The sequence below is a fragment of the Schistocerca cancellata genome, unplaced genomic scaffold (genome assembly GCF_023864275.1).
Source record: "Schistocerca cancellata isolate TAMUIC-IGC-003103 unplaced genomic scaffold, iqSchCanc2.1 HiC_scaffold_1092, whole genome shotgun sequence".
NCBI lineage: Eukaryota > Metazoa > Arthropoda > Insecta > Orthoptera > Acrididae > Schistocerca > Schistocerca cancellata.
This window is the reverse complement of record NW_026047091.1, coordinates 1,303,112-1,329,655: the sequence shown is the minus strand read 5'-3', so window position 1 is coordinate 1,329,655 and position 26,544 is coordinate 1,303,112. Positions and strand designations below refer to the sequence as shown.

The 26,544-nt window shown below is 45.6% G+C and overlaps 1 protein-coding gene across 1 annotated transcript in view; it reads left to right on the top strand.

Moving 5' to 3' along the window:
• Nucleotides 1–26,182, top strand: part of LOC126154493 (dipeptidase 1-like) — a 1,598,597-nt gene extending 1,572,415 nt beyond the window's left edge. Inside the window, exon 14 of the mRNA XM_049916146.1 lies at nt 26,087–26,182. Coding sequence (XP_049772103.1) covers nt 26,087–26,182 — 96 coding nt within the window. The remainder of the gene's footprint in view (nt 1–26,086) is intronic.
• Nucleotides 26,183–26,544: the final 362 nt, after the last annotated feature.

Genomic DNA, 26,544 nt, shown 5'->3' with positions numbered 1-26,544 from the left:
ACTGAATTGATTCTGAGTTATTTGTCTTGCCCATGTCCTTGACATTGATACTGCCAAGTTTGGTACACTTACGGCAATTAGTTTCTGTGATAAAATATATTAAATAGGGAAAGTTTAATTATAAATACCCGGTATTTCATAACGGCTGTAATCGCCGCAGTAGCCTGTTGCTTCTGACATTCATGCGTGACCGGAGGAACATTGCATAGTTCTTCTTAACAACACAGGGGCCGCAATATCGTTTCGATACGTAATATATTAAGAACGCGATGTGGGCCGAAGAGGTCTAACGAATCTGAAGACATGTAGTTGATTTTGTTATTAACCTCGACGTTCACAGTTTGTTCAATGTGAGCACTGGAGACGAAGACGAGATGCTGTACAGCGCCAGATTTCCACGTGGTGGCCAATATTGGAACAATATTTTCCAGCGGAAATCGGTTCGGAATTAATGCATTAGCATATCCACTAAGTTTCTATGTATATGAAGATGGTATCTGTTCTGTCGAGCATGTCAGAAAGAGCAAATACCATCTTCATATATATATATATATATATATATATATATATATATATATGGTTAAGGCTCACCGGCCATTTGACCATCTTCTTCTGTGTGGCTGCACAAACAGTGCCCGAAATTGTTATAACCAGGAATAACACAATAACCTCTTCAGTCTGGTTTATTACATCACAAATCAACTTTTTAACAATTATGTTAGCCAAGCGTCTACCCAGGCTCACACTGAGAAGTAATGCATAATTAAAGTGTGGTTATACCAATGTCCGAATGTGCATGGTGGGGTGCACGTTCCGTAATTATTTCCAAGTCCAGTGAAGTTCAGTCTCTCCAAGTGAAGTCGCAAGATTTTCCGGCGAGCAGCCAGGTAACCTCGAGTGGTGCGGCGAGTCATCCACAAGCAGCTGGAACACGGCGTACTGCACTTCCCGATGAGAACTGTCGTTTGCGGCGGCGGCCGGGTTTATATAAGGCTTGCTAGTTAATGGAGCCGTCGGCTGGGGTCGCTGTTTTCCAGGGAAAACCAATCGCAATGTTTCCTGGCGTAGCCAATTGCTGTGTGCCGACAAACGCGCGCGCGCGAAGGCGGCCAGCGATGGCAGCCGCGAGCCGCCCGGAGAAGTGCGGCCAGCGATGTATTTGGCGGCCACGCAAGGGAGCGTGCGTGTGAAGACGGCCAGCGATGGAAGCAGCGGGCCGCCCAGAGAAGTGCGGCCAGCGATGTATTTGGCGGCCGCGTACTGGAGCGCGTTGTTCGGTGTTTGTTAGAAGTGGTGTGTACCACAGAAATCTTACGGGAGTCGGCGGTAAAGCCGCGAGTATGATGGGCAGGGGCACTATGAATATAATGTGGGACAATAAGATGCGAATTTGGGTGTCACGGGAGGCGTGCCAGAGAAAAGTGCCTGCAGTCACACTATCCTCCTTGTCTTCGGTGGCTCAGATGGATAGAGCATCTGCCATGTAAGCAGGAGATCGCGGGTTCGAGCCAAAAAAAATTGTCATTAACAAACATGATGGACAGAGCTCCAGCCAAGTAAACAGGAGATCCCGGGTTCGAGTCCCGGTCGGGGCACACATTTTCTACTGTCCCCGTTGACTTATATCAACGCCTGTATGTAGCTAAGGGTATTCATTTCTACACTCCTGGAAATGGAAAAAAGAAGACATTGACACCGGTATGTCAGACCCACCATACTTGCTCCGGACACTGCGAGAGGGCTGTACAAGCAATGATCACACGCACGGCACAGCGGACACACCAGGAACCGCGGTGTTGGCCGTCGAATGGCGCTAGCTGCGCAGCATTTGTGCACCGCCGCCGTCAGTGTCAGCCAGTTTGCCGTGGCATACGGAGCTCCATCGCAGTCTTTAACACTGGTAGCATGCCGCGACAGCGTGGACGTGAACCGTATCTGCAGTTGACGGACTTTGAGTGAGGGCGTATAGTGGGCATGCGGGAGGCCGGGTGGACGTACCGCCGAATTGCTCAACACGTGGGGCGTGAGGTCTCCACAGTACATCGATGTTGTCGCCAGCGGTCGGCGGAAGGTGCACGTGCCCGTCGACCTGGGACCGGACCGCAGCGACGCACGGATGCACGCCAAGACCGTAGGATCCTACGCAGTGCCGTAGGGGACCGCACCGCCACTTCCCAGCAAATTAGGGACACTGTTGCTCCTGGGGTATCGGCGAGGACCATTCGCAACCGTCTCCATGAAGCTGGGCTACGGTCCCGCACACCGTTAGGCCGTCTTCCGCTCACGCCCCAACATCGTGCAGCCCGCCTCCAGTGGTGTCGCGACAGGCGTGAATGGAGGGACGAATGGAGACGTGTCGTCTTCAGCGATGAGAGTCGCTTCTGCCTTGGTGCCAATGATGGTCGTATGCGTGTTTGGCGCCGTGCAGGTGAGCGCCACAATCAGGACTGCATACGACCGAGGCACACAGGGCCAACATCCGGCATCATGTTGTGGGGAGCGATCTCCTACACTGGCCGTACACCACTGGTGATCGTCGAGGGGACACTGAATAGTGCACGGTACATCCAAACCGTCATCGAACCCATCGTTCTACCATTCCTAGACCGACAAGGGCACTTGCTGTTCCAACAGGACAATGCACGTCCGCACGTATCCCGTGCCACCCTACGTGCTCTAGAAGGTGTAAGTCAACTACCCTGGGCAGCAAGATCTCCGGATCTGTCCCCCATTGAGCATGTTTGGGACTGGATGAAGCGTCGTCTCACGCGGTCTGCACGTCCAGCACGAACGCTGGTCCAACTGAGGCGCCAGGTGGAAATGGCATGGCAAGCCGTTCCACAGGACTACATCCAGCATCTCTACGATCGTCTCCATGGAAGAATAGCAGCCTGCATTCCTTCGAAAGGTGGATGTTCACTATACTAGTGCCGACATTGTGCATGCTCTGTCGCCTGTGTCTATGTGCCTGTGGTTCTGTCAGTGTGATCATGTGATGTATCTGACCCCAGGAATGTGTCAATAAAGTTTCCCCTTCCTGGGACAATGAATTCACGGTGTTCTTATTTCAATTTCCAGGAGTGTATGTCATACGATAATTACAGTCCACACTGGACCTCCGTGAGTAGGAGCACTTCAGTTATAAGCGTCCGGTATAAAGAAGCAGTACTAGGTGTAAAAGTAGCATTAATTGGAAAACAGACTTTTTTTTAAAAAAAATAAATCTGCCACTTCGGATTTTTTTTTTTTTTCCTCGGCTAATTATGAGGCGTCGATTTCCGTGGCTCGTGACGAAGCAATAACTGCATGTCGACTAGCGCCGGTAGCGCCCCCCATATTGTGTCAGTAGCAGAGCTCGGCAGAACGGAGAGTGCCAGAGTGCAGAGTAGAGCAGAGCACAGTGGCCGCTCCTCATTTGGCGCTCATTTCCCGGGCCGGGCCTGCCCGCCTGCTGTTGACGTAATCGGCAGCCGCACAGCAGTAGGCTGTCGGCGGGGATTAAAATTTAATGAGACTGCCGAAGCGGGCGTAATCCTGCCAGATGGACCGGCCCCAGGGAGCAGGGAGGGGGGCAGGGACAGACAGTGGCTGGCAGCCGGCGGCAGTCGCCCGCCACAACGCGCCTGCCTCCGGCTCACCACTCGCCCGCTCACCTGCTCACCGCTCACCTGCTCCCCTGCTGCCCGCCCTCTCTCCCTCCTGTCTTCCGATTACACGCTGCGCAGCCAAACTGTCAGTTACGGGCAACAGCTTACAGCGCTCCATTTGCCATCACATAAAGAGATCCAGAAACCTATTAAGCACACAAGTCTGCATGATATATAAAGAAGAATGTTCGTCGTTTCATTGTTTGTTCGTAATTCGTACAAATCTACAGTTTTATTCTAGTCCTGGTGAAATTTTGCACACTTTACGTTTGAGACAAGAGGAATATGGCTGTCTAAATAAGATTTCGTTATCTGACTTGAAACATTTATACATGTAACATGTAAAGGGGAAAGGTTGTTACCAAAATCAGCACTCCGTCTTCAGGCCACAAGTGGCCCATCGGGACCATCCGACCGCCGTGTCATCCACAGTTTAGAATGCGGATAGGAGGGGCGTGTCATCAGCACACCGCTCTCGCGGTCGTTATGATGGTTTTATGTGACCGGAGCTGCTACAGTTCGGTCGAGTAACTCCTCATTTGGCATCACGAGGCTGAGTACACCCCGAAAAATGGCAACAGCGCATGGCGGCTGGATGGTCACCCATCCAAGTGCCGGCCACACCCGACAGCGCTTAACTTCGGTGATCTCACGGGAACCGGTGTATCCACTGCGGCAAGGCCGTTGCTTGTTACCAAAAGCCTATATGACTTTGGTCGGTTTACTTCAAATCTCTACTCGCTCCCCTAATGGACATTTCGGTGGACGTAGCCCATATATTTCTTCTTATATAGTGTCGCGTGTCCCATTCATCTTGACAACCCTAAACAACTGTTTCTCCAGATACAAATTACAAAACGTTTGAAGCAAATGTTCTTTAGCCGTCAGGTGGACATCAATCAGCATGATTGCGTTCGTTGTAGCTTTGTATTTTAAAAAAGTCATGCCGCTGTTCATATCTTTGTAAAAAACAAAAACCAAGCTACAACGAAGGCAATCATGCTAATTGATGTGCACCTGACGGCTAAACAACATATGCAGTTATTTAGGGTGGTCAAGATAAATGGGATATATATATATATATATATATATATATATATATATGTGTGTGTGTGTGTGTGTGTGTGTGTGTGTGTGTGTGTGTGTGTGTGTGTGTGTGTGTGTTTGTGTATAAAGAGAGAGAGAAATAAATAAAGGAGAAGAAACGTTATTTTCTAAACATCTCTGAAAGTACTAGCACGATTTACAAATATTTCTACATTCACATGAAACGGTGAAGATAATTAATGAAAAATTAAATAATTAAATGCAAAATAAACGAAATACATCTCCGTAAACTGACTGCAATTCCTATTTCTAGAATAAATTACAGCGGGAGTACCCTCTTGGACAAAGCACCATCAGATGTCACTAGATCGCGAGACGAGAGAAACGGTGAGAATTTGACGGAACACAGTCGCAGACTCTTATTTATTGATCAGTTGTTGGTGTTATGTGTGACTTATACCCTACAAGATATTTTAGTGTGTGTTTCACAGTTACTTTTGTTATTAAAATTCACAGTGCCATGCCGGCCGCGGTGGTCTAGCGCTTCTAGGCGCTCCAGTCCGGAGCCGCGCTGCTGCTACGGTCGCAGGTTCGAATCCTGCCTCGGGCATGGATGTGTGTGATGTCCTTAGGTTAGTTAGGTTTAATTAGTTCTACGTTCTAAGGGACTGACGACCACAGCAGTTGAGTCCCATAGTGCTCAGAGCCTTTTGAACCATTTTTGACAGTGCCATGCAAACGCTAAGGCAGGTAGTGGATACAGTACCAACAAAAATCACTAGTTCGCAAGCCGATCAAAACATCGAACAGAGTTCGAGTTTTCCTGAACAGTAACGTAAAGTGTTCGATTAGTTCGAGTCGTTCTGAAGTACAGCACTAGTGTAAATAGTGGAGACTAAGCTGAAGCAATAGAAGAAGAACGCTCCGATAACACAATGAGATACTTATCGTAAAATGTAACGACACACGGCGCAACTAGTCACCCTGTCACACAGGTGAAGACGTACTCTTCCGTCGCATTCCGTTGACACCCAGCGATTCAAATATGCCCTTCGATTTAAATCGACTGCAGTTTCCTATGCGGCTTGCATTCTCTATGGGTATCAACAAGGCACGGGGCCAAGCACTTTGTGTGGCACGTATTAAGAATCCCGGACAACACCGGGCATTACATTTAGTTAAAAATAAATATGTACTCTTAACTAACTTTTTTATGTTTAAAACAAAACTGTTCTTTATTTTTTTTCATTACGGGCCAAAGGCACTAGAAAAAGAAGAACGTTTAGTCCGAAGTGCGCTGAACGTCTTCGCAGGTACCTACTTCTGCTAGCACTGACTCTTCTCTACTGATGGGTCGCACGTCGGAGAACGATACAAATACTGTGAAAAGGTAATCCTAGTCAGAGATAAAACTTAACTATCGATTTTTGTCAGTCAGAGATAACATTTTCCCATCGACGCTATAGGGCTGCTGTCCGTATAGAACTAACTTTCAGAGCTTCTTATTTTCTATTAAATTTATTACCAGCTTATGTAGAGAACTGCTCTGGACGAAACGTCAGGAAAGGAAAAGTTCCGTGGACCACTGCGATATATCCAGTTATAGTCACCAGGACCTAAGTTTGTACGGTCACTCTCAGAAGATGCATACTACTTTATGTACCTTTCAAAGAAATTTATTTTTTCAATAAAAAATTAAAAAAATGGAATTTTTCTTGGTCATCAACTTCACATAATGATAAAGGAAAAGAATTTGAGAATACAGTGAATGTTACAGAAGATCATGGTTTTCCATTAGACCAGGTACTGAAAATTTCTTGGAATTAAGATATACCAAAATTCCAACAACGTCGTCAAAACCGTGTTGAAAAATTTCGTGAAGCTGGATTGTAAGACGAGTGAAAAAGTCCACTTCATACGTTGACATATTGACAGCTTCCCTGGAAATCTGGGACATTACAGAGAAGCGCAAGGACAACGTTTTCACCACAAGTTTAAAGAATTGGAATGTAAGTGCCAGGGAAGATGTAAGTTCAGTAAGATGACCGACTGTTACTGAATGTTAAAGAGGGACAGAGAAGATGAAATAAAAAAAGAGGGTATGTGAAATTCAAATATAACATAATACTCATACAGTTGCTAAGGAAACTGTTTTTAAAATGTTTAATATAAGCCTAAGAAATAAAACAATAATAACAAATATGTAGACCTTGATTGAAATTCTGTTTTAATATTTGTGCTTAAATTACTTAAATCTTCAAAACATGAGATCTTATTCTGCGAAAAATTCTCGAGTGATAGAAGAAAATGAAAGAATTTTCAGAATTTATTTTACAGTTTCTTTTTAGAACACGAGTTTTTTATAAGACGCAAAATTTGACAGTGCAGGCTTATGTTGTTTTTCAAGTTCAGTGTTGGCCATGAAATAATCTCAAACTTACAATACAGTTCGTTTTATTATTGCAACGTTCTTTAAGCGTATTTTATTCCCTTTCCACCGACTTCGTATGCTAGATGTATCACAAATAACAATGTGAACGTACAAGGATGAAAGTGCACGAAATAGAGAAAAAGAAGTCGCTGCAAACATGGCTCTACATACAAGTCATTTATGAAGTAATAGCAAACACGTCCTTGAGAGGGGCCCCCATGCTTCTACATCTACGTGAATACTCTGCTATTCACAAGTGTCTGGCAGAGGTTTCAATGAACCATCTTCAAGCTGTCTCTACCGTTCCACTCTCGAATGGCGCGCGTGAAAAACGAGCACTTAAATTTTTCTGTGCGAACCCTGATTTTATCGTGATGACAATTTCTCTCTATGTGTGTAACTGGGAACAGAATATTTTCGCAATCGGAGGAGAAAACTGGCGATTGAAATTTCATGAGAAGATCCCGTCGCAACGAAAAACGTGTTTGTTTTAATGATTGGCACTCCAATTCACGTATCATGTCTGTGGCACTATCTCCCCTATTTCGCGATAATACAAAACAAGCTCCCCTTCTTTGAACTTTTTCGATGTCTAGATGTAGATGTATGAAATATAAGTATGAAATATTGTCGTAGCTGTAACAAATGTCAACTTGGCTCTGAGCACTATGGGACTTAACAGCTATGGTCATCAGTCCTCTAGAACTTAGAACTACTTAAACCTAACTAACCTAAGGACATCACACAACACCCAGTCATCACGAGGCAGAGAAAATCCCTGACTCCGTCGGGAATCGAACCCGGGAACCCCGGCGCGGGAAGCGAGAACGCTACAGCACGACCACGAGCTGCGGACAAATGCCAACTTCTCGATAAGGTCCTCATCTATTTGGTCTCAAGTTTGGTCCGTAACCAGTGATTGATTATTATGGTAAATGCGTGGAGGGGTAACAGTGCATTTAGCTGCTCCTGTAAGACGCGCCAATAGGGTCCGCGACGGGTTGTCCAGCAGCGCACGCAACATGGTCTCCACGATCACATGAGCTCTATAATCAGGATTATTCTGCTTGTGCTTATTTGAGAAGTGGAGCATACAACACCCCCGTTGATACTGTTGAACAAGCGGAGCAGGAAGTTGTAAAATCGTGTCGAGGTATTTGAAAGAATTCAGAGTTCAGTACAATGAGGGCCACAGTATTCGACACAAACATGAGGTCTAGATTTCAAACACCTCCTTTAATAGCTACTACGGTTTAATAAATCATTACATGTTTTGTGCTGTAGTAGTATTGTACCACTTGTTGAGGTAGGCCACCTACGAAATTCCCGCCCGATTAGAAGGTCGCTTAGTCGAAAAGTTTACATTTCAAATCGATTTGTCCTCATTGGGAAAGTATTTCATACTGTAAACAGTGGCGGCTCTTAATCACACTTACGCAACTACCCGAAACAATTTGTTAGCTTGTATAATCGTATATTTTTATCCACGTCAAAAATGTTCAAATGTTTGTGAAATCTTATGGGACTTAACTGCTAAGGCATCAGTCCCTAAGCTTACACACTACTTAACCTAAATTATCCTAAGGGCAAACATACACACACCCATTCCCGAGGGAGGACTCGAACCTCCGCCGGGACCTGCCGCACAGTCCATGACTGCAGCGCCTAAGACCGCTCGGCTAATCCCGCGCGGCTCATCCATGTCAGTTTTCACTACTACTTACTGCGATACATCCTATGTAGAGACGCCACTACGCTAGAAAAATGTAATGAAATGTTGGATGACCTGCAGAGGACGAACACGTGGTTCATTAATTGCCAGTTGGTCCCCTACGTAAACAAATGTATCGTAAACAGGGTGTTCGGAAATTGGCGTCACAAACTTCTAGGACTCGTAGAGGCGACTGATTACATGATAAAGATGTGTTTCACTTCAGCGAATATGAAGAAGTGCTCATAACTGTTAACGTATGCATTTTAGAGTACATGTTTACTGGACATTTTTTTTCATTGTTTTGGTCCATACTACCGCCTCTGATAGTTGCATATCCTACATTCAGAGCAACAACATTAGCGGTACACATATTCCACTGTCAGAGGTGTCAGAACGATTTTCGCTTGTAGTTTTCGACTCGTTAGTTTCCCCTATCTAAAATTGATAAATTTATCCGTCTTCACCATCCTAGAAAGTTTGTAACATCATCACAGAATCACCCGGTACATAACTTACATACATTTATAGGCGCCGGCTATTATAACTTCGACGTTCTGTAGAATCGTTGTATGACGTTTCCGGCATGGGTTCTTGTTGAAAATATAATATAGTCACACCCCTCTAAAAATCCTAGACGTTTGTAACGACAATTTCCGAACACCCTGTACTAGGCAGAAATACGCGAAGCGAATGATTATTGTTTATTAATTGCCGAAAAATCACTAAAACCAGTTACTTCCATTAAATATCTGGCTGTGTACGTGCGAAATGGTTTTAAGTGCAATGATCATTTAAAAATAATCTATTGAAAGGAGGAAGTACAACTACGGAAAAAGGGAGCTTAAAATATTTTCTTTCTACCGATGCTTGCGTACTGCTTCTCTGGCTGAGACACGAATCAAGTACAATTGATATGTCTGCGTCTACAGCTACGTGACTACCCTGCGTTTCACATTTAAGTGCCCGGCAGAGGGTTCATAGAGCCACCTTCATACAGTCTACCGTTCTACTCTCGAAGAACGGGTGGGAAAAAGTAACACCTGAATCTTTCTGTGTGAGTTGTGATTTCTGTTATTTTATCACGATAATTATTCTTCTCTGTGTAGATAGGTGGCAACAAAATATTTTCGCATCCGGAGGAGAAATTTCGCAAAAAGTTAGAGGAAATCGAGAAGATGGTAAGAAGTAGAGAGTCACTTCGCCGTGTAGAATGTCCGCAAGTGCCTCGGAGATGCTGTTCTAACTCCAGTGGCAGATGGTACAGGGGAGACTTTGTTCGCCACGGTATGGTTTACGGTCTAAAGTCTGAGTCCGTATGTTCGTAAGGGAGATTACCAACACAAATTTTCCTGCTACATGTGGAGGCTTACCTAAAATCCATCTCCCAGCGCACCACTAACGACTATAGCACTTAAGTGCGGAAGTGACGGTGATGCACAAATTACCCTTCGCCACACACCATGGCGTGGGATGCTGGGAATAGATGTAGATGTACAGAGCCGAGAAACGGCTTAGCCACAGTATAAAGGAGTGTTTCCAGAAAGAATCTGTACTCCACAGTGCAGATTACGCCAGTTCTAAACTTCCTATCGTATTACAACTGAGTACCCGACTGGAAATCGACCCTGAATGTAGACTTTGACAGGCAAGGTCCGACCCACAAAGCTACCCAGCTATGACTAATGACCCGTCCCCACAGTTTCCATTCTGCCAGTAGCTCTGGACAAAATAGTCTCACACGCAAACAAACTAAGAGGCAGACAGGTACTGACACAAGTAAACCAGGCTATCTCAGTAGGTAACAGAATCGCCCTCGAAGGGCAACATTCCGGGTTCGGTTCGACTCATAGTTTTAAAGTTACAGGAAGATTCAAAATAGCGCACTGTCCGCTATACTGAGCAAACATCGTCAAAATATCAAGTATTATCTGGTTTCAAAGAAGTCCTACGCGACCGTACCGTTACGTAGAAATACGAGTTTAAGAGGGGAGTAAACAATCTTGACTCAAGCATCCGGACAGCGATGCGTTGTTCGGAGTTCATGGGTAGTTGCCAACAGATGCGGTCGCGATAGTACACAGCCACGTCACATTAATGAGACCACCCACCACCTACGTTTCACATCAAAGAGCAATAACCTCTGCCAGACGGCTGATGACAGCATTAGTAGTGTAGGATACGTGAAGTGTGCCTGTGGAACGTGCAAAAGAGTACAGTCGTTGTCGTAATGCGGAAATGGAACGATTTATCTGACGTCCAAAAGGGCACGATTAATTGCTTTCGGGCCTAGCGTGAAAGCATTTCCGAAACAGCCAGGTTTGTAAGCTGTTCTCGTGTCGCAGCAGGTAAAGTGTACCGTGAATGACAAAATGCCGCCATCCAAAACAGGCGGAAGCATCTGTGGTGCACGACGGCCCATAAATAACAGGGGTAAACGACAGCTGCGGAAACGTGTACAGGCGAACAGAAGTGAAACCGTACAGTAAGTCACCGCCAAATGAACCAAGGGGATACCAACCACGGTTCCTCAATGAGTGTTGAGCAGACGTTGTTGCGTGTGAGCCCCTGCAACGGGCGCCTCGGTCATTCACCCACACATGCTGCTGTTCACCGAGCATAAAGGCTGGAATGTGCGCACTGCTACCGCGAATGGACGCCCACCAAGTGGCGACAGAACGTCTTTCCAGATGAACCACGTTCCACGCTCTATCGGCCATGTGGCGAGTACGGCCCTGCAACAATTGTCGGAATGCTGCAGACCGTAGGAGGGAGAGTTATGGTCTGGGTTTTGTATCCCGCCTGGAAGGCGGCGCGTGGGTCTGCTCCTGTCATCTGCAAAATGGGCCGAATGAAGGAGGCGAGTAGGAGAAGGAGAGGTAAAGGACTTCGGTACTGCGTGTAAATTTAAAGATGTTTACTACAGGCAAAAACAAGTTAGTAAATGGTTACATAACTTTGCGATGATGAGCACGTAGGTGTGAAGCCGTATTCCAGTCGTAAGTAGTACAAAGTCTCAATAGCAAGCCAACGCAGTCTGAAGTTGAAGCGATGTTCCCAGGCCGTCTGCTCTTTGTGAAGTGGGAAGAAAGCAGAGCGGCGCTCGTTGAGCTCCACAGCTTCGGCCAGAGGGCGCTCTGGTCGGCGCAGTTGGTCCGCTCTCGTAGTGCCAAGCTACAAATGTGCACGTACGATGTGGCATCGGAACTATCGATACCTCACTGGGGAATGTTTTTTGGCAGTCCACGGGTGATCTCGTCGTTCTGGAAGGCACAATAGTTGAACACAAGTACGCGTCTATGCTTGGGGACAATATCCATCCCGACTTGCAGTTTATTTTACCCTGAACGCGATCCAACGCGTCACTCTGCTCGCAGTGTACGTGTTTGGTTCGAAGAGCACCGGGGCGAGTTTCCCGTACCTCCCTGGCCACCAGACTCCCAGGATTTTAAACCAATCGAGAATCTGTGGGACCACGTCGATCGGGCTGTTCGTCCCATGGATCCTCAGCCAAGAAACACAGCGCAGCTGGCCACGGTGATGGAGTCGCCGTCGCTCCACATCCCTGTCGGCACCTTCCAGAACCTCGCTGACTCTCTTACTGGTCGTCTGCGCCGCAAAAGGCGGTTATTCGGGCTCCTAACAGGAGGCCCCATTAATGTGACTGGATCGTGCATAAGAGGAAGTGGAGACTATTGTGTTGTCAGTAGAGGAACAGTAACACCGTAATAGGCTGATCAGCAAAGGTCACTAAGTGGGAAGTTGCACTAATCGTTGGATGCACCTGAGTAAGAAATCTGTCAGGGACATTCCAACGCTTCTAAATCCGACCAAGTCGACTGTTGGTGATAAGACTGTGAAATGGGAACCCGGAGTAATAACCACAACTAAACCAAGACGAGGTAGACCTTGTGTAAAAATGGACAGTAATCGTAGAGCATTTCGGATGGTAGTTGTACAGATTCGCCTGTAAGCAGCAGGAGGAACCACTCGTGACTTTAGAATGCTACCAGCAGTCCAACTAGCACAGTGACCATACGTAGTGAGTTAAAGAAGAACAGTTTGCTCGAACAGTTTCTCATCAGGCACACGATTCTGCAGTCAATGCTGAGCGGCGCTTGAGATGGTGTAAAGAGCAATGGACAGTGGCGGAAGGGAACAACTGATAAGGAGATGTTACGATGAGAGGGTGTTTCTCGTGCTTAGGGTGTGATCGCTTCATTGCTCTTAAGAGAAGCTAAATGCGGAAGATCATATACACATTAACAGAATTACCGGCCATTGTGGACGAGCGGTTCTAGGCGCTTCAGTCTGGAACCGCGTGACCGCTACGGTCGCAGGTTCGAACCGTGCCTCAGGCATTGATGTGTGTGATGTCCTTAGGTTAGTTAGGTTTAAGTAGTTCTAAGTTCTAGGGGACTGATCACCTGAGACATTAAGTCCCGTAGTGCTCAGAGCCATTCTGTACTGCATACAGGAGGGGATGATTCATTCCATCAGTATGACAATGCACACTGACACAAATCAGTTGTTGTTGTTGTTGTGGTCTTCAGTCCTGAGACTGTTTTGATGCAGCTCTCCATGCTAATCTATCCTGTGCAAGCTTTTTCATCTCCCAGTACTTACTGCAACCTACATCCTTCTGAATCTGTTTACTGTATTCGTCTCTTGGTCGCCCTGTACGATTTTTACCCTCCACGCTGCCCTCCAATGCTAAATTTGTGATCCCTTAATGCCTCAGAACATGTCCTATCAACCGGTCCCTTCTTCTTGTCAAGTTGTGCCACAAACTCCTCTTCTCCCTAATCCTATTCAATACCTCCTCATTAGTTATGTGATCTACCCATCTAATCTTCAGCATTCTTCTCTAGCACCACATTTCAAAAGCTTCTATTCTCCTCTTCTCCAAACTATTTATCGTCCATGTTTCACTTCCATACATGGCTACACTCCACACAAATACTTTCAGAAACGACTTCCTGACACTTAAATCCTCACTCGATGTTAACAAATTTCTCTTCTTCAGAAACGCTTTTCTTGCCATTGCCAGTCTACATTTTATATCCTCTCTACTTCGACCATCATCAATTATTTTGCTCCCCAAATAGCAAAACTCCTTTACTACCTTAAGTGTCTCATTTCCTAATCTAATTCCCTCAGCATCACCCGACTTAATTTGAGCACATTCCATTATCCTCGTTTTGCTTTTGTTGATGTTCATCTTATATCCTCCCTTCAAGACACCATCCATTCCGTTCCACTGCTCTGCCAAGTCCTTTGCTGTCTCTGACAGAATTTTCGCTCCCTGTATTTTACCCCTGCCACCTTCAGAATTTGAAAGAGAGTATTCCAGTCAACATTGTCAAAAGCTTTCTCTAAGTCTACAAATGCTAGTAACGTTGGTTTGCCTTTCCTTAATCTATTTTCTAAGAGAAGTCGTAGGGTCAGTATTGCCTCACGTGTTCCAACATTTCTGCGGAATCCAAACTGATCTTCCCCGAGGTCGGCTTCTACCAGTTTTTCCATTCGTCTGTAAGAAATTCGCGTTAGTATTTTGCAGCTGTGACTTATTAAGCTGATAGTTCGGTAATTTTCACAACTGTCAACACCTGCTTTCTTTGGAATTGGAATTATTATATTCTTCTTGAAGTCTGAGGGTATTTCGCCTGTTTCGTACATCTTGCTTACCAGATAGTAGAGTTTTGTCAGGACTGGCTCTCCCAAGGCCGTCAGTAGTTCTAATGGAATGTTGTCTACTCCCGGGGTCTTGTTTCGACTCAGGTCTTTCAGTGCTCTGTCAAACTCTTCACGCAATATCGTATCTCCCATTTCATCTTCATTTACATCCTCTTCCATTTCTATAATACTGTCCTCAAGTACATCGCCCTTGCATAGAGCCTCTATATACTCCCTCCGCCTTTGTGTTCTCCCTTCCTTGCTAAGAACTGGGTTTCCATCTGAGCTCTTGATATTCATACAAGTGGCTCTCTTTTATCCAAAGGTCTCTTTAATTTTCCTGTAGGCGGTAGTTTTGAGGAAATGGTCTGTTAACAATAATATTCCTCAAATGGACTGATGTGCTCAGAGTCTCAACGTGAGACCAATGGAACACCTCTGGGATCAATTGCAACACTGATTTGATTCCAGACCAGACCCCAGCGTGCAACTTTACTACATTCCTATTTCTTGGTTCAGATTCCTCATTCAAAGTGTCCCCAGTGGAGTTGAAGCCGTCACTGACAGGTGTCACGATCCTTTTGAACAGAGCGTATACAGTTGGTGCCAGCTTGAGATTTGTCGTCGGAAGAATGCAAGAGGAAATGTAGTACACCAACGGAGTAGATGGCTTATAAAACCCTCTATCGATAAATCTGAGTACTGTTTTGTCGGTTGGTGCTCTTATCTATAGATTTAAAGAAAGGAGGCGATTCAACGGCAAAAAATGGAGTGCCGTGTGGCTAGGGCCTCCAGTCGGGTAAACCGGTCGCCTGGGGCAAGTCTTTTGAGTTAACGCCACTTCGGCGGCTTGCGCATCGATGGGGATGATACGATGGTGGTAACACAACACGCAGTCCCTGAGCGGGGAAAGTCTCTGACCCGTCCGTGAATCGAAACCGGGCCCCTCAGCATGGCACTCCGCCTCGCTGACCGCTCAGCTGTCGAGGCGGACGGCTCAACGAGACACTTGCGATCTACGTCATCGATTTTCATACACGGGAAACTCCCTATCGCACCCTCCACAGACTTAGTGGTAAGATGGTCCAGTGGATAGCCCTACTAAAAGTGAACACAGATCAAGTATCAAAACCGGAAGGAGGGGTACTGAACTGCGGTAAAAGTAGCAAAAATCTAAACAGTGAACTTTACAACCTCAAGACCTGCAACACTGGTGGTTATACGGTCACGGTGTTGGACTCCACACCGGGAGATTCGCGTTCAAATCTTACTCGGACCCCATTTTTTTTCCTCGCAAAATTATGATCTGTACGTCCGGTCATCGACGTCTGTATCCGATGCACTTTAATTTGTGTATGTGTCGTGGTGTAATGTCCGTTTTGCCAGCGAGGTGCAAGCAACCCACGTCCAGACGTACGTACCTCCCATTTGTTCTAAACAAATACCTCATGTTCTGACTCTTGCGTTCCGTTTTGGAAGTTATGCCTCTTGAATTCCTTTATTTTAACATAGTTCACATCCGTTTATTTGTTGTTTGTATTTCCGCGAGAGGCCTATGCGGCATTTCTTCTCCTCTCACTGTTCATCATATTTCCTTGCGATGGTAATATATTCTTACCATACGACTCGGATTCTATAACAAATGTTTAATATGACAATTGCCAAGACTGCAGGAAGAGAACAGACACATCAGTGACCAGACGGTAAGTTCATAGGTCTGCGAAACAAATTGGGCCTGAGAGAGATTTGAAAACACATCTCCGACCTTGCAGTCCATCAGCGTGACCCACAGAACCACGGCGCAATGACTCTTGCAGTTCGCTCGATGTTGCACGTCTTGACCTGGGACCGTTCAAAGTTTCCAATTTGCTTATTGTTTCACAGTTCAGTACACCTTCTTCTCGTCATCATGCTTGATCTGTTTTCAGTTTTTGACGGGCTAACCACTGGTCGATTATACTACTACACTACTGACCATTCAAATTGCTACACCACGAAGATGACGTGCTACAGATGCGAAATTTAACCGATAGGAAGAAGTTGCTGTGATATGCAAATGATTAGCTTTTCAGAGCATTCACACGAGGCTGACGCCGGTGGCGACACCTACAACGTGCAGACATGAGGAAAGTTTCCAACTGATTTCTCATACACAAACAGCAGTTGACAGGCGTTGCGTGTTGAACCGTTATTGTGATGCCTCGTGTAAGGAGGAGAAATGCGTACCATCACGTTTCCGATTTTGATAAGGTCGGTTTGTCGCCTATCGCGATTGCGGTTTATCATATGGCGACATTGCTGCTCACGTTGGTCGAGATCCAATAACTGTTAACAGAATATGGAATCGTTGGGCTCAGGAGTGTAATACGGAACGCCCTGCTGTATCCCAACGATCTCGTATCACTAGCAGTCGAGATGGCAGGCAACTTATTAGGATGGCTGTAACGGATCGTGCAGCCACGTCTCGATACCTGAGTCAACAGATGGGAAGGTTTGCAAGACAAAGCCCATCTGCACGAGCATTTCGACGACGTTTTCAGCAGCATGGACTATCAGCTCGGAGACCATGGCTGCGGTTACCCTAGACGCTGCATCACAGACAGGAGCGCCTGCGATGGTGTACTCAACGACGAACCTGGGTGCACGAATGGCAAAACGTAATTTTTTCGGATGAATCCAGGTTCTGTTTACAGCATCATGATGGTCGCATCCGTGTTTGGCGACATCGCGGTGAACGCACATTGGAAGCCTGTATCCGTCATCACCATACTGGCGTATCACTCGGCGTGATGGTATTGGGTGCCGTTGGTTACACGTCTCGGTCACCTCTTGTTCGGACTGACTGCACTTTGAACAGTGGACGTTACATTTCAGACTCTACCCTTCATTCGATCCCTGCGAAACCCTACATTTCAGCAGGATAATGGACGACCGCATGTTGCAGGTCCTGTACGGGCCTTTCTGGATATACAAAATGTTGGACTACTGCCCTGGCCAGCACATTCTCCAGATCTCTCACTAAATGAAAACGTCTGGGCAACGGTGGCCGAGCAACTGGCTCGTCACAATACGCCAGTCACCACTCTTGATGAACTGTGGTATCGTGTTCAAGCTGCATGGGTAGCTGTACCTGTACACTCCATCCGAGCTGTGTTTGACTTAATGGCCAGGCGTATCAAGGCCGTTATTACGGCCGGAGGTGGTTGTTGTGGGTACAGATTTCTCAGGATCTATGTACCCAAATTGCGTGAAAATGTAATCACATGTCAGTTCTAGTATAATATATTTGTCCAATGGATACCCGCTTATCATCTGCATTTCTTTTTGGTGTAGCAATTTTAACGGCCAGTAGTGTAAATCTGAGGGAGGTGGGGCGGAGAGTCTGCTTTCCTAGTGCACGTGAGAGTGTCACGGAAGTGTTCAATAAAGAACAGTGGGAGACAGTAAGCGCGCAATGTGTTTTGGAAAGTCGTATTTTGTAAGTTCGGAATGCCCTCGTTCCAGTACATCTGTACGATATTCTATTGTTTCCTCCAACACACATGTAGCCTAATGACCGTTGTTGTTGTTGTTATGGTCTTCAGTCCTGAGACTGGTTTGATGCAGCTCTCCATGCTACTCTATCCTGTGCAAGCTTCTTCATCTCCCAGTACCTACTGCAATCTACATCCTTCTGAATCTGCTTAGTGTATTCATCTCTTGGTCTCCCCCTACGATTTTTACCCTCCACGCTCTCCTCCAATACTGAATTGGTGATCCCTTGATGCCTCAGAACATGTCCTACCAACCGATCCCTTCTTCTGGTCAAGTTGTGCCAGCAAGGAAAAATTAGGGGGATTAGAGGGAATACAGTTGAATACTGACTATCTTTCTTCCGCCACCTCACCTGCATGTCGAACAACAACTGAGAAAATCATGTTGCCTCATGTCAGGTATGAATCAGAATCTGGCGTGTAATGTTCATTTCGAAATGCATGGAGAGGGAAAGGGAATAAACACAGTGACGCTGAAATAAAAACATTGTCAGATTTTCTGTAAATTTCGCTCCAGAAGCCGTGAGTCCTCAGGGGCAGAGATGAAGCTGTTTTATATACAGCCACAAGAACTTGTTTCACAACAGTGAAATTGTTGGCAAATGCCCTGCAGTAGCTATGGCGAAAGTTTCTTAAGTGAATCCGGCCGGCTGTGAAATGAGGTGCCAGGGGAATACGTTAGCGCGCCAGCTGCCTGCGACACGAGAGGCGAGGAGAGGAAACTTCATGTCCACGCCACGGGCGATTTGGCAGCTCGCAGTCCCTCTGCGGGCTGGCCGAGTTCAGCCCGGCCACCAGGGAGCGAGAAGCGCGAGCAGCTGGCCGGCTGAGTGGCCCAGCAGCCCGTGGGCCGACAACGAACCGACACGGCGGATCGCGGGGGGGGGGGGGGGAGGTGGAACATCGGCAGCGCATTTCGCGCGCGCCTCTGTCGGGTACATCTTTTATCTCCGGCGCCTTCACTCCCTTTCTGGCAGCGCGATCAGGGTAACTTTTGCCTCTCTACAAAATCACCTAAACTTCGTGAGCTCGCCTGGAAATAATGTGCCGTAATATCACGTGCCTTGCTATAGAAGTACACAGGCAGACCAAATGTTACAGCATTAAACGAAATTCTCTCTTTCTCTGACATCTGACTTGGACTGCCGCCCAGTTAGGCATTTAGTTTAGCAATGTCGATTCAGTTTCCACAGCGACTCTGTCTTGCGGCACTGGAGTGGTTTCCTCCCGTTGTTTATATTAAAGTCTGACAGTTCCGAGCCGTGGCAAGATAAAATAACCGCGACTCAGACTCTAGTACTTTGCAGGCAAACGGGTCCTGATAAATGAACCAAGAGCACAGGAAAATTTAAAAAGTGGTATCACGAAAACACAGCACCTGAGTCAGACGTTGTTGTTATCTCTGCCGTCACACTCCCCTGAGCACACTAAAGCTGAAAAGACTCTATCTGTTGAACATCCGCCATATACTTAGAAAAGAGAAAATAACCGCCGAGAACTAGACGATGGATACTGAACTTTTTCGTGTGATATCAGTGGCAAATACTTCCTGCCCTGCTGTGCATCCATAAAACGTGATATAAATTCTGAATGTAAGTTCACGACATTTATTATTGAATAAAATATAGTGATATGATATCGTAATTCGCTCACATGCACTTACATGGTCCATTTCGTTTAAATGGACACATCTCTATTAGAAAAAAATTTGGAAAGGGAGTGTACCTGTTAGAGTTAAAAATCTTGAGTATATTTAATACACAGGTCGTTAAACATACTCCATAGGTTTCAGAGACGGTAGTAAACATCAAAATAAGAGAAAGAATCCACTAAACATTGCTTCGGACATTCTTACCCTAATACCTATGAGCATTTGTTCATCTTCATTAACGTGATGTACACTACTGGCCATTATAATTGTTACACCAAGAAGAAATGCAGTTGATAAACGGGTATTCATTGGACAAATATATTATACCAGAAGTAACATATGATTACATTTTCACGCCATTTGCATGCATAGATCCTGAGAAAACAATACCCATAACAACCACCTCTGGCTGTAATAACAGTCTTGATACCCCTGGGCATTGAGTCAAACAGAGCTCGGATGCCGTGTACAGGGGCAGCTGCCAATGCAGCTTCAACACGATACCACAGTTCATCAAGAGTAGTGACTGGCGTACTGTGACGAGCCAGTTGCTCGGCCACCATTGACTAGGTGTTTTCAATTGGTGAGAGATCTGCAGAATGTGCTGGCCAGGGCAGCCGTCGAAATTTTCTGTATCCAGAAACGCCTGTACAGGAGCTGCAACATGCGGTCGTGCATTATCCTGCTGAAATGTAGGGTTTCGCAGGGATCGATCGAAGGGTAGAGCCGCGGGTCGTAACACATCTGAAATGTAACGTCCACTGTTCAAAGTGCCGTCTATGCGAACAAGAGGTGACCGAGACGTGTAACCAATGGCACCCCATACCATCACGCCGGGTGATACGCCAGTATGGCGATGACGGATACAGGCTTTCAATGTGCGCTCACCGCGATGTCGCCAAACATGGATGAGACCATCATGATGCTGTAAACAGAACCTGGATTAATTCGCAAAAATGACGTTTTGCCATTCGTGCTCCCAGGTTTGTAGTTCAGTACACCATCGCAGGCGGTCCTGTCTGCGATGCAGCGTGAAGAGTAACCGCAGCCACGGTCTCCTAGCTGAAAGTCCATGCTCCTGCAAACGTCGTCGAACTGTTCGTGCAGATGGTTGTTGTCTTGCAAACGTCCCCATCTGTTGACTCAGGGATCGGTACGTGGGTGCACGATCCGTTACAGCCATGCGGGTAAGATGCCTGTCATCTCGACTGCTAGTGATACGAGGCCGTTGGGATCCAGCACGGCGTTCCGTATTACCCTCCTGAACCCACCGACTCCATATTCTGCTAACAGTTATTGGATCTCGGCCAACGCGAGCAGCAGTGTCGCGATACGATAAACCCCAATCGCGATAGGCTACAATACGACCTTCATCAAAGTCAGAAACGTGACGGTACGCATTTCTCCTCCTTACACGAGGCATGACAACAACGTTTCACCAGGCAACGCCGGTCAACTGCTGTTTGTGTTTGAGAAATCGGCTGGAAACTCTCCGCATGTCAGCACGTTGTAGGTGTCGCCAAAGGCGCCAGCCTTCAGTGAATGCTCTGAAAAGCTAATCATTTGCATAGCACAGCCTTTTTTTCTATCTGTCGGTTAAAATGCGCATCTGTAGCACGTCATCTTCGTGGTGTAGTAATTTTAATGACCAGTAGTGTACATCTCCACTAGCGTAAGTTCTTCCTTATTACAGACTGTAGCAAACAAATGAAAGTACAACATTATCGTGTTACTGTGAAACAACAGAGCTTCTAATGTAACCTGCCTACTGTTACATACGACCTGCATTCGTGACTTAACGCAGACGGATGTGCTCAATATGGTACCCATTAATAGTAAGGTGTGATTGTGTCCGACATCTTAGGGAAGCACGAACACTCTGAAAAACTCCACGTTTGTCATGGATGAGCTGGCCAACAATGATGAAGCGTGCCTGTAATTTTTGTACGTCATTAATGTGCTTGTACACACCAAAGATTTCAAGCGTCCACACAAACAGAAATCCTAGGGGTTAAGATTGGGGGAACGAAGCAGGACAGGCGAGGCGTATGATGGGGAATGACGATTCAGTGCAACAGTCAACCTGTTTACGAGGAGGAGTCAAATGAAAACCTTAAATATTTTAAATTTTTGCTGTTGAGCAAAAGTGAAACGTAATTGCATCACTTTCCGACATAGTCTCCCTGTCGTTCAATGCACTTCCTCCGCGAAGGAACGACACAGATTGTTCTGGAAAAAATTATTTTGATCGTGTTGCACAGCCACACGCCCACCACCTGCTGTATGTCTTAATCGGAAAGAAAATTTCTTTCCTCCCGTCGCCTCTTTGATTGGTCCAAATATTTGTTAGTCACAGGGTGCAGGGTATGGTGAGTATGGCGAGTGAGGCACAGTGTCAAAGTGCACGTCATCGATGACTGCAAGTGTTTCACGGGCAGTATGAGGACAAGCATTGTAGAAAATGACAATTATAGTAAGAAGTCTACGCCACTTTAATCTTATTGCAGGATGAAGCTGATTTCTTAACCTACTGGGACACGACGCACTGGTAATGGTGTTTCCCCTAGTCGTGTATTGTTCCAACACAGCGCCTCGTTCAGCCCGAAAGAGAGCCAGCAACACGTTCCCGGCACATGGCTGCGACCGGAACTTCATGGGGTTTGGTGATGGGAAATGGCGTCATTTCTAACTTGCTGTCTTCTACATCTGCGTCTACATAGCTACTCTGCAAGCCAATGTACGGTTATGTCGGGTTCGTGGTAGTGTCTCTAATGATTATCAGGAAGGGGCTATCACCTTCTGCTCCTTCTGCTTCAGAGCACGACAGAAGTTCTTCACGGACGTCACTCTTTCAGTTCTAGGATGAGCTGCCGTGGTACCCGTCTTGCAGCCACTTTTCGAAACTTAGGCACTTCGTGAATGATGTGATGCGGTCAACCACCAATAATGTTTAGATATGCGGCTGTTGCATCCGCCGCCACACGACGATTTTCCATCGCAATGGCTTCAACTGCTGCAGTAGACTCTGGTGTCACAACGCCGTGTGCCTAACCCGGGCGCTGAGCTTCGGTCTCAGAAGTCACGCCATTTCCGAACTTCCTCTTCCACTCATACGTTTTCTGCAGTGACATACACGCATCACCATATTGTGATTCATTCACTTATGGATTTCAATAGGTTCCTTCACTGCTCAGAAACCGTGTGACTGAACGCTCTTCAGCCTTGTACATGGCGCAAGTGGGGCAACCATTTTGAACTGGTGTTGTGGTATCGTTTCACTTTTCTGCTGTATGCTGCCACCTGTAGGGCATTCCTTATGTACTTAGTGACAGTACTGCCAACTTACAAAACACTGACGCGAAATGTCGATTTTTAATTACTCTTTGAAAGTTTTCATTTGACTCCCCCTCACAGTAGTGTGCAATATCCTACCAGTCTATCGCCAATAATTCCTGCCCACATATTATTTGAAAATCAGTGCTGATGGTTTGCTTTTTCGACAGAGTGTGGATCTGCATCAGGTCACACACCTTGGTTACGAAAATTGACACCACCATTTCGCTTGAAGCGCAAGAGATGTGATTCACAGCAGCGAAGTGAAGTGCTAATAACTCGTAAGATATGCATTCTAGAGCCCATACTTATTGGGCATTTTTGTCTTGTTTTGATCCACACTCCCATCTCACAAATTACGGAATACTTTTTTTTAACGTCCTGTACTTCTTCTCTAGTATGTCCTGCTACAGACGTCTGCGCCTACTCCGCTAATGAGCGCCCACTGAGAGTGAAACACAGTGACTTCAGTCCTGCCCCCTATGATGGACGTACGTGACACTTTAGTTGAAGAATGACGCAACCAGCCAGATATACTTTTTGGAATGTTTTACAGTACTGCCATAACCGGTTTCGGGCTACCACGCCTATTTTAAGATGGCTAATATTTTCAGTTACATGGATGTTTTGATCAATATCATGTCGTGTGCTCCTACACTGCACAAGAGAATTCGAGTATTTAGAGTCACTTTATAAGATGTTGCATTAATAAAAACACGCTAAAGTGCTTTTATTTAGATGTAGTATGAAATAGTTGTATTCACTTAGATAAGTTTCAGTAGAATGGCGATTTGTTTTGTTGTGACCTATATGGTTTTCCGGGTCGATGTTGGACTGCAGACAGCACACATATATATGGTTTTCCAGATCGATGTATGTATTGTTGAACTGCAGACAGCACACATATTGTAAATAAATTACTGTGGCACTCATCATGTGTGACGGGAGTGTTGAGCGTCGCACATGTGCTATACACTTGATGTTTTTGCTTACAGTGCAAAGATTATCATTAAGAAAAGATACAGAGATATCATTCATTTCCTATTGGCCAATGATTTAAACAGAGGGAAGATGATGTGTGTTGTTTCCAAGATGAAACATATTAACAACAGGAAAATATATGCATTCTAAGAGTAAACTTATTATTAAAAATTGTTTCAGTATTTTCTACTTCTTTTTCAAACAGTCAGAAGAAATTCCGACGAAGTACTGTAAAGTCAACTCATTGCATTCAATGAATTAGACATACATGTCGTATATACATTTCTGTATACATAATTTGATCATCATTACAGTTTATAAGTTATTTGCAGAAGAAAATAGAGTTGGAGTGTGGGATGATAGCAAAACATTTGTTCACCATGATAGGTCATATTTTTACAGTTTTTGCTGACATTTTAAACAGGTCTTTCGTAAAGATTTGTGACTGTTAGCGGTCCTGCTTGTGTTTGGAGTCTCTGAACAGACCAAGGAAATTAGTTATAAATTGTTTATGGGCTAGCTCCAGCTGCTCGCGTAGATTGCATTGGAGTGAATTGAGGGTGTGCGTAAATGCTAACAGTCCCTCTAAGAGGTGTATTTTCTTGCCTTATTTAGTGGTATTGCGGCAGCGTGATTCTTTCCGTCCCTTTACGACGAACCTGCACCTACCTGTGAACATTGTCTCAGCATATTATCAGTAGGAAATCCAAGTGAAACCTACTGTACTTCGACGTGAACCAGGCTGCAATTTAAGTCACTAATCTACGTTTCAGGAGAAAGTTTTCACACAAATGAAAGTTTAGAAATTTTGTCCTCAGTTAATATATTCTGAAACTTAGGTGAACAAGTATCACTGCCAAGCCCGTGCTAGTCTTAACAGAGTCACTCATAATCCCTTTCACTCATGTTACCAAGTTTATGGTGTTGCATTTCCCGAAAACGTAATAGCTAAAAAAATATTAATTGTTTTTGATTGATAATGCTCTCCAAATATTAAGTTTGCCGGTACCAAATGCAGTCACAGTTTTTGCCGCCGACCTGCTCAATACGCCACGCGGAATATATGTCTTTTCTCGTCACAAAACTCACTTAAAAATTCCGAAATTTCTACACACCCATCGGAATTATTATGCCGTCACTTACCAACACTTCTCATGTATGAAATACTGCTAGATCCGGCAACTTATCGTTTCCATCGGAACTACTACTACACACGTCCGATCTGTTTCATAGCTACGCTTCTACTCTTCTCCAGAATACTCTAAGTCTTCTCTACCAGCAGATAAAGGCGCGCGAAGAATACTGCTTTACCATTGGTCAGTTTACTCAACAGCCAACAGCAAAACAACACTCTCCCGCGTTAGTCCGCGCTTTTCATCAATAACCAATCGCAAAATAGTAAACCTAACTACTGCACTTTTTACCGACGTAATTATCTAATATGCTGAAGTTTTGCTTATGCATAAAGTTATTTACTATTGTTATTTATACCTGAATTAACTTTCCCTTTACCATAAACTTAGTTTACAAATCTATTCTATAAAAATCCCCTTTGTCCACATCCATACTTCTTCGAACTGTTTCCACACTAAATCCTACTACATAACTCGTTAAACAATTATCTTCACATTAACCTTAAACCACACTCACGCATCACTCATACTGCTAAAACACATTTATAACATTTTACATACACAAAAAGACATAATAACACTTTACGAAAATACTAGAACAGTTTATGAAAAACATTCTATTTCTTTAGTGCTCTCTACTGGGCACAATCGAAACTAAAATCACAGTCCCCCTATACAATACTGTCCTCTTTCTCTGATACATAAACTACGTGCGCGTCCAGTCTCGCGTCACCATCTGTCACTATCCAGCTCTGAGAAACATCTCCCACGTAACCGCCTCCAAGGCAGGATCGTTATACGGCGCTACGCCTCAGTATGTAACATTCGTACGTAGCCATTAGTGTTAGGAATGGAGTGTCCATTTGACAGATGTGAGTGGCTATTGCAGGTTTATTTGTCCAGGGCAAAAGCTGGTCCAACTTTTTCTGTTGGCGTGCCGCAGGTACGCGCCGACTGGTCGGAGGGCGGCCCCACCGAGGACTGGATCTCCATGGAGGACCTGGACGGCAAGACGTACTGCCGCTACCCCGGCACCTGACGCGCCGGCCACCGCCCCCGCCCCCCGCCCCCGGCAGCCGCCCCCGGGGGCTGCTCGGACCAAAGTGCCGCCTGCCGGACTGCCTCGAGCCGGCGCGCGGTGTCCCTCCGGAAACACTGCGGAGCGCTGCGAAGCGTAGCGACGGTGTCTGCCGATCAGCGGCCACTCGGATCTCGAAACACTGTTGACTCTTGCAATCTTCCAACACGAATTTGTACACACATACACTCACTGCCATATTTTACAGAAAAATTCCAAGTGATATTCATTTAGGTAACAATAGGTTCACGATATAGCGTCTGCTGCGAAATAGCACGCACGAGAGAACTGCAAACAAACGCCAAAAAATTTGGACACACTCT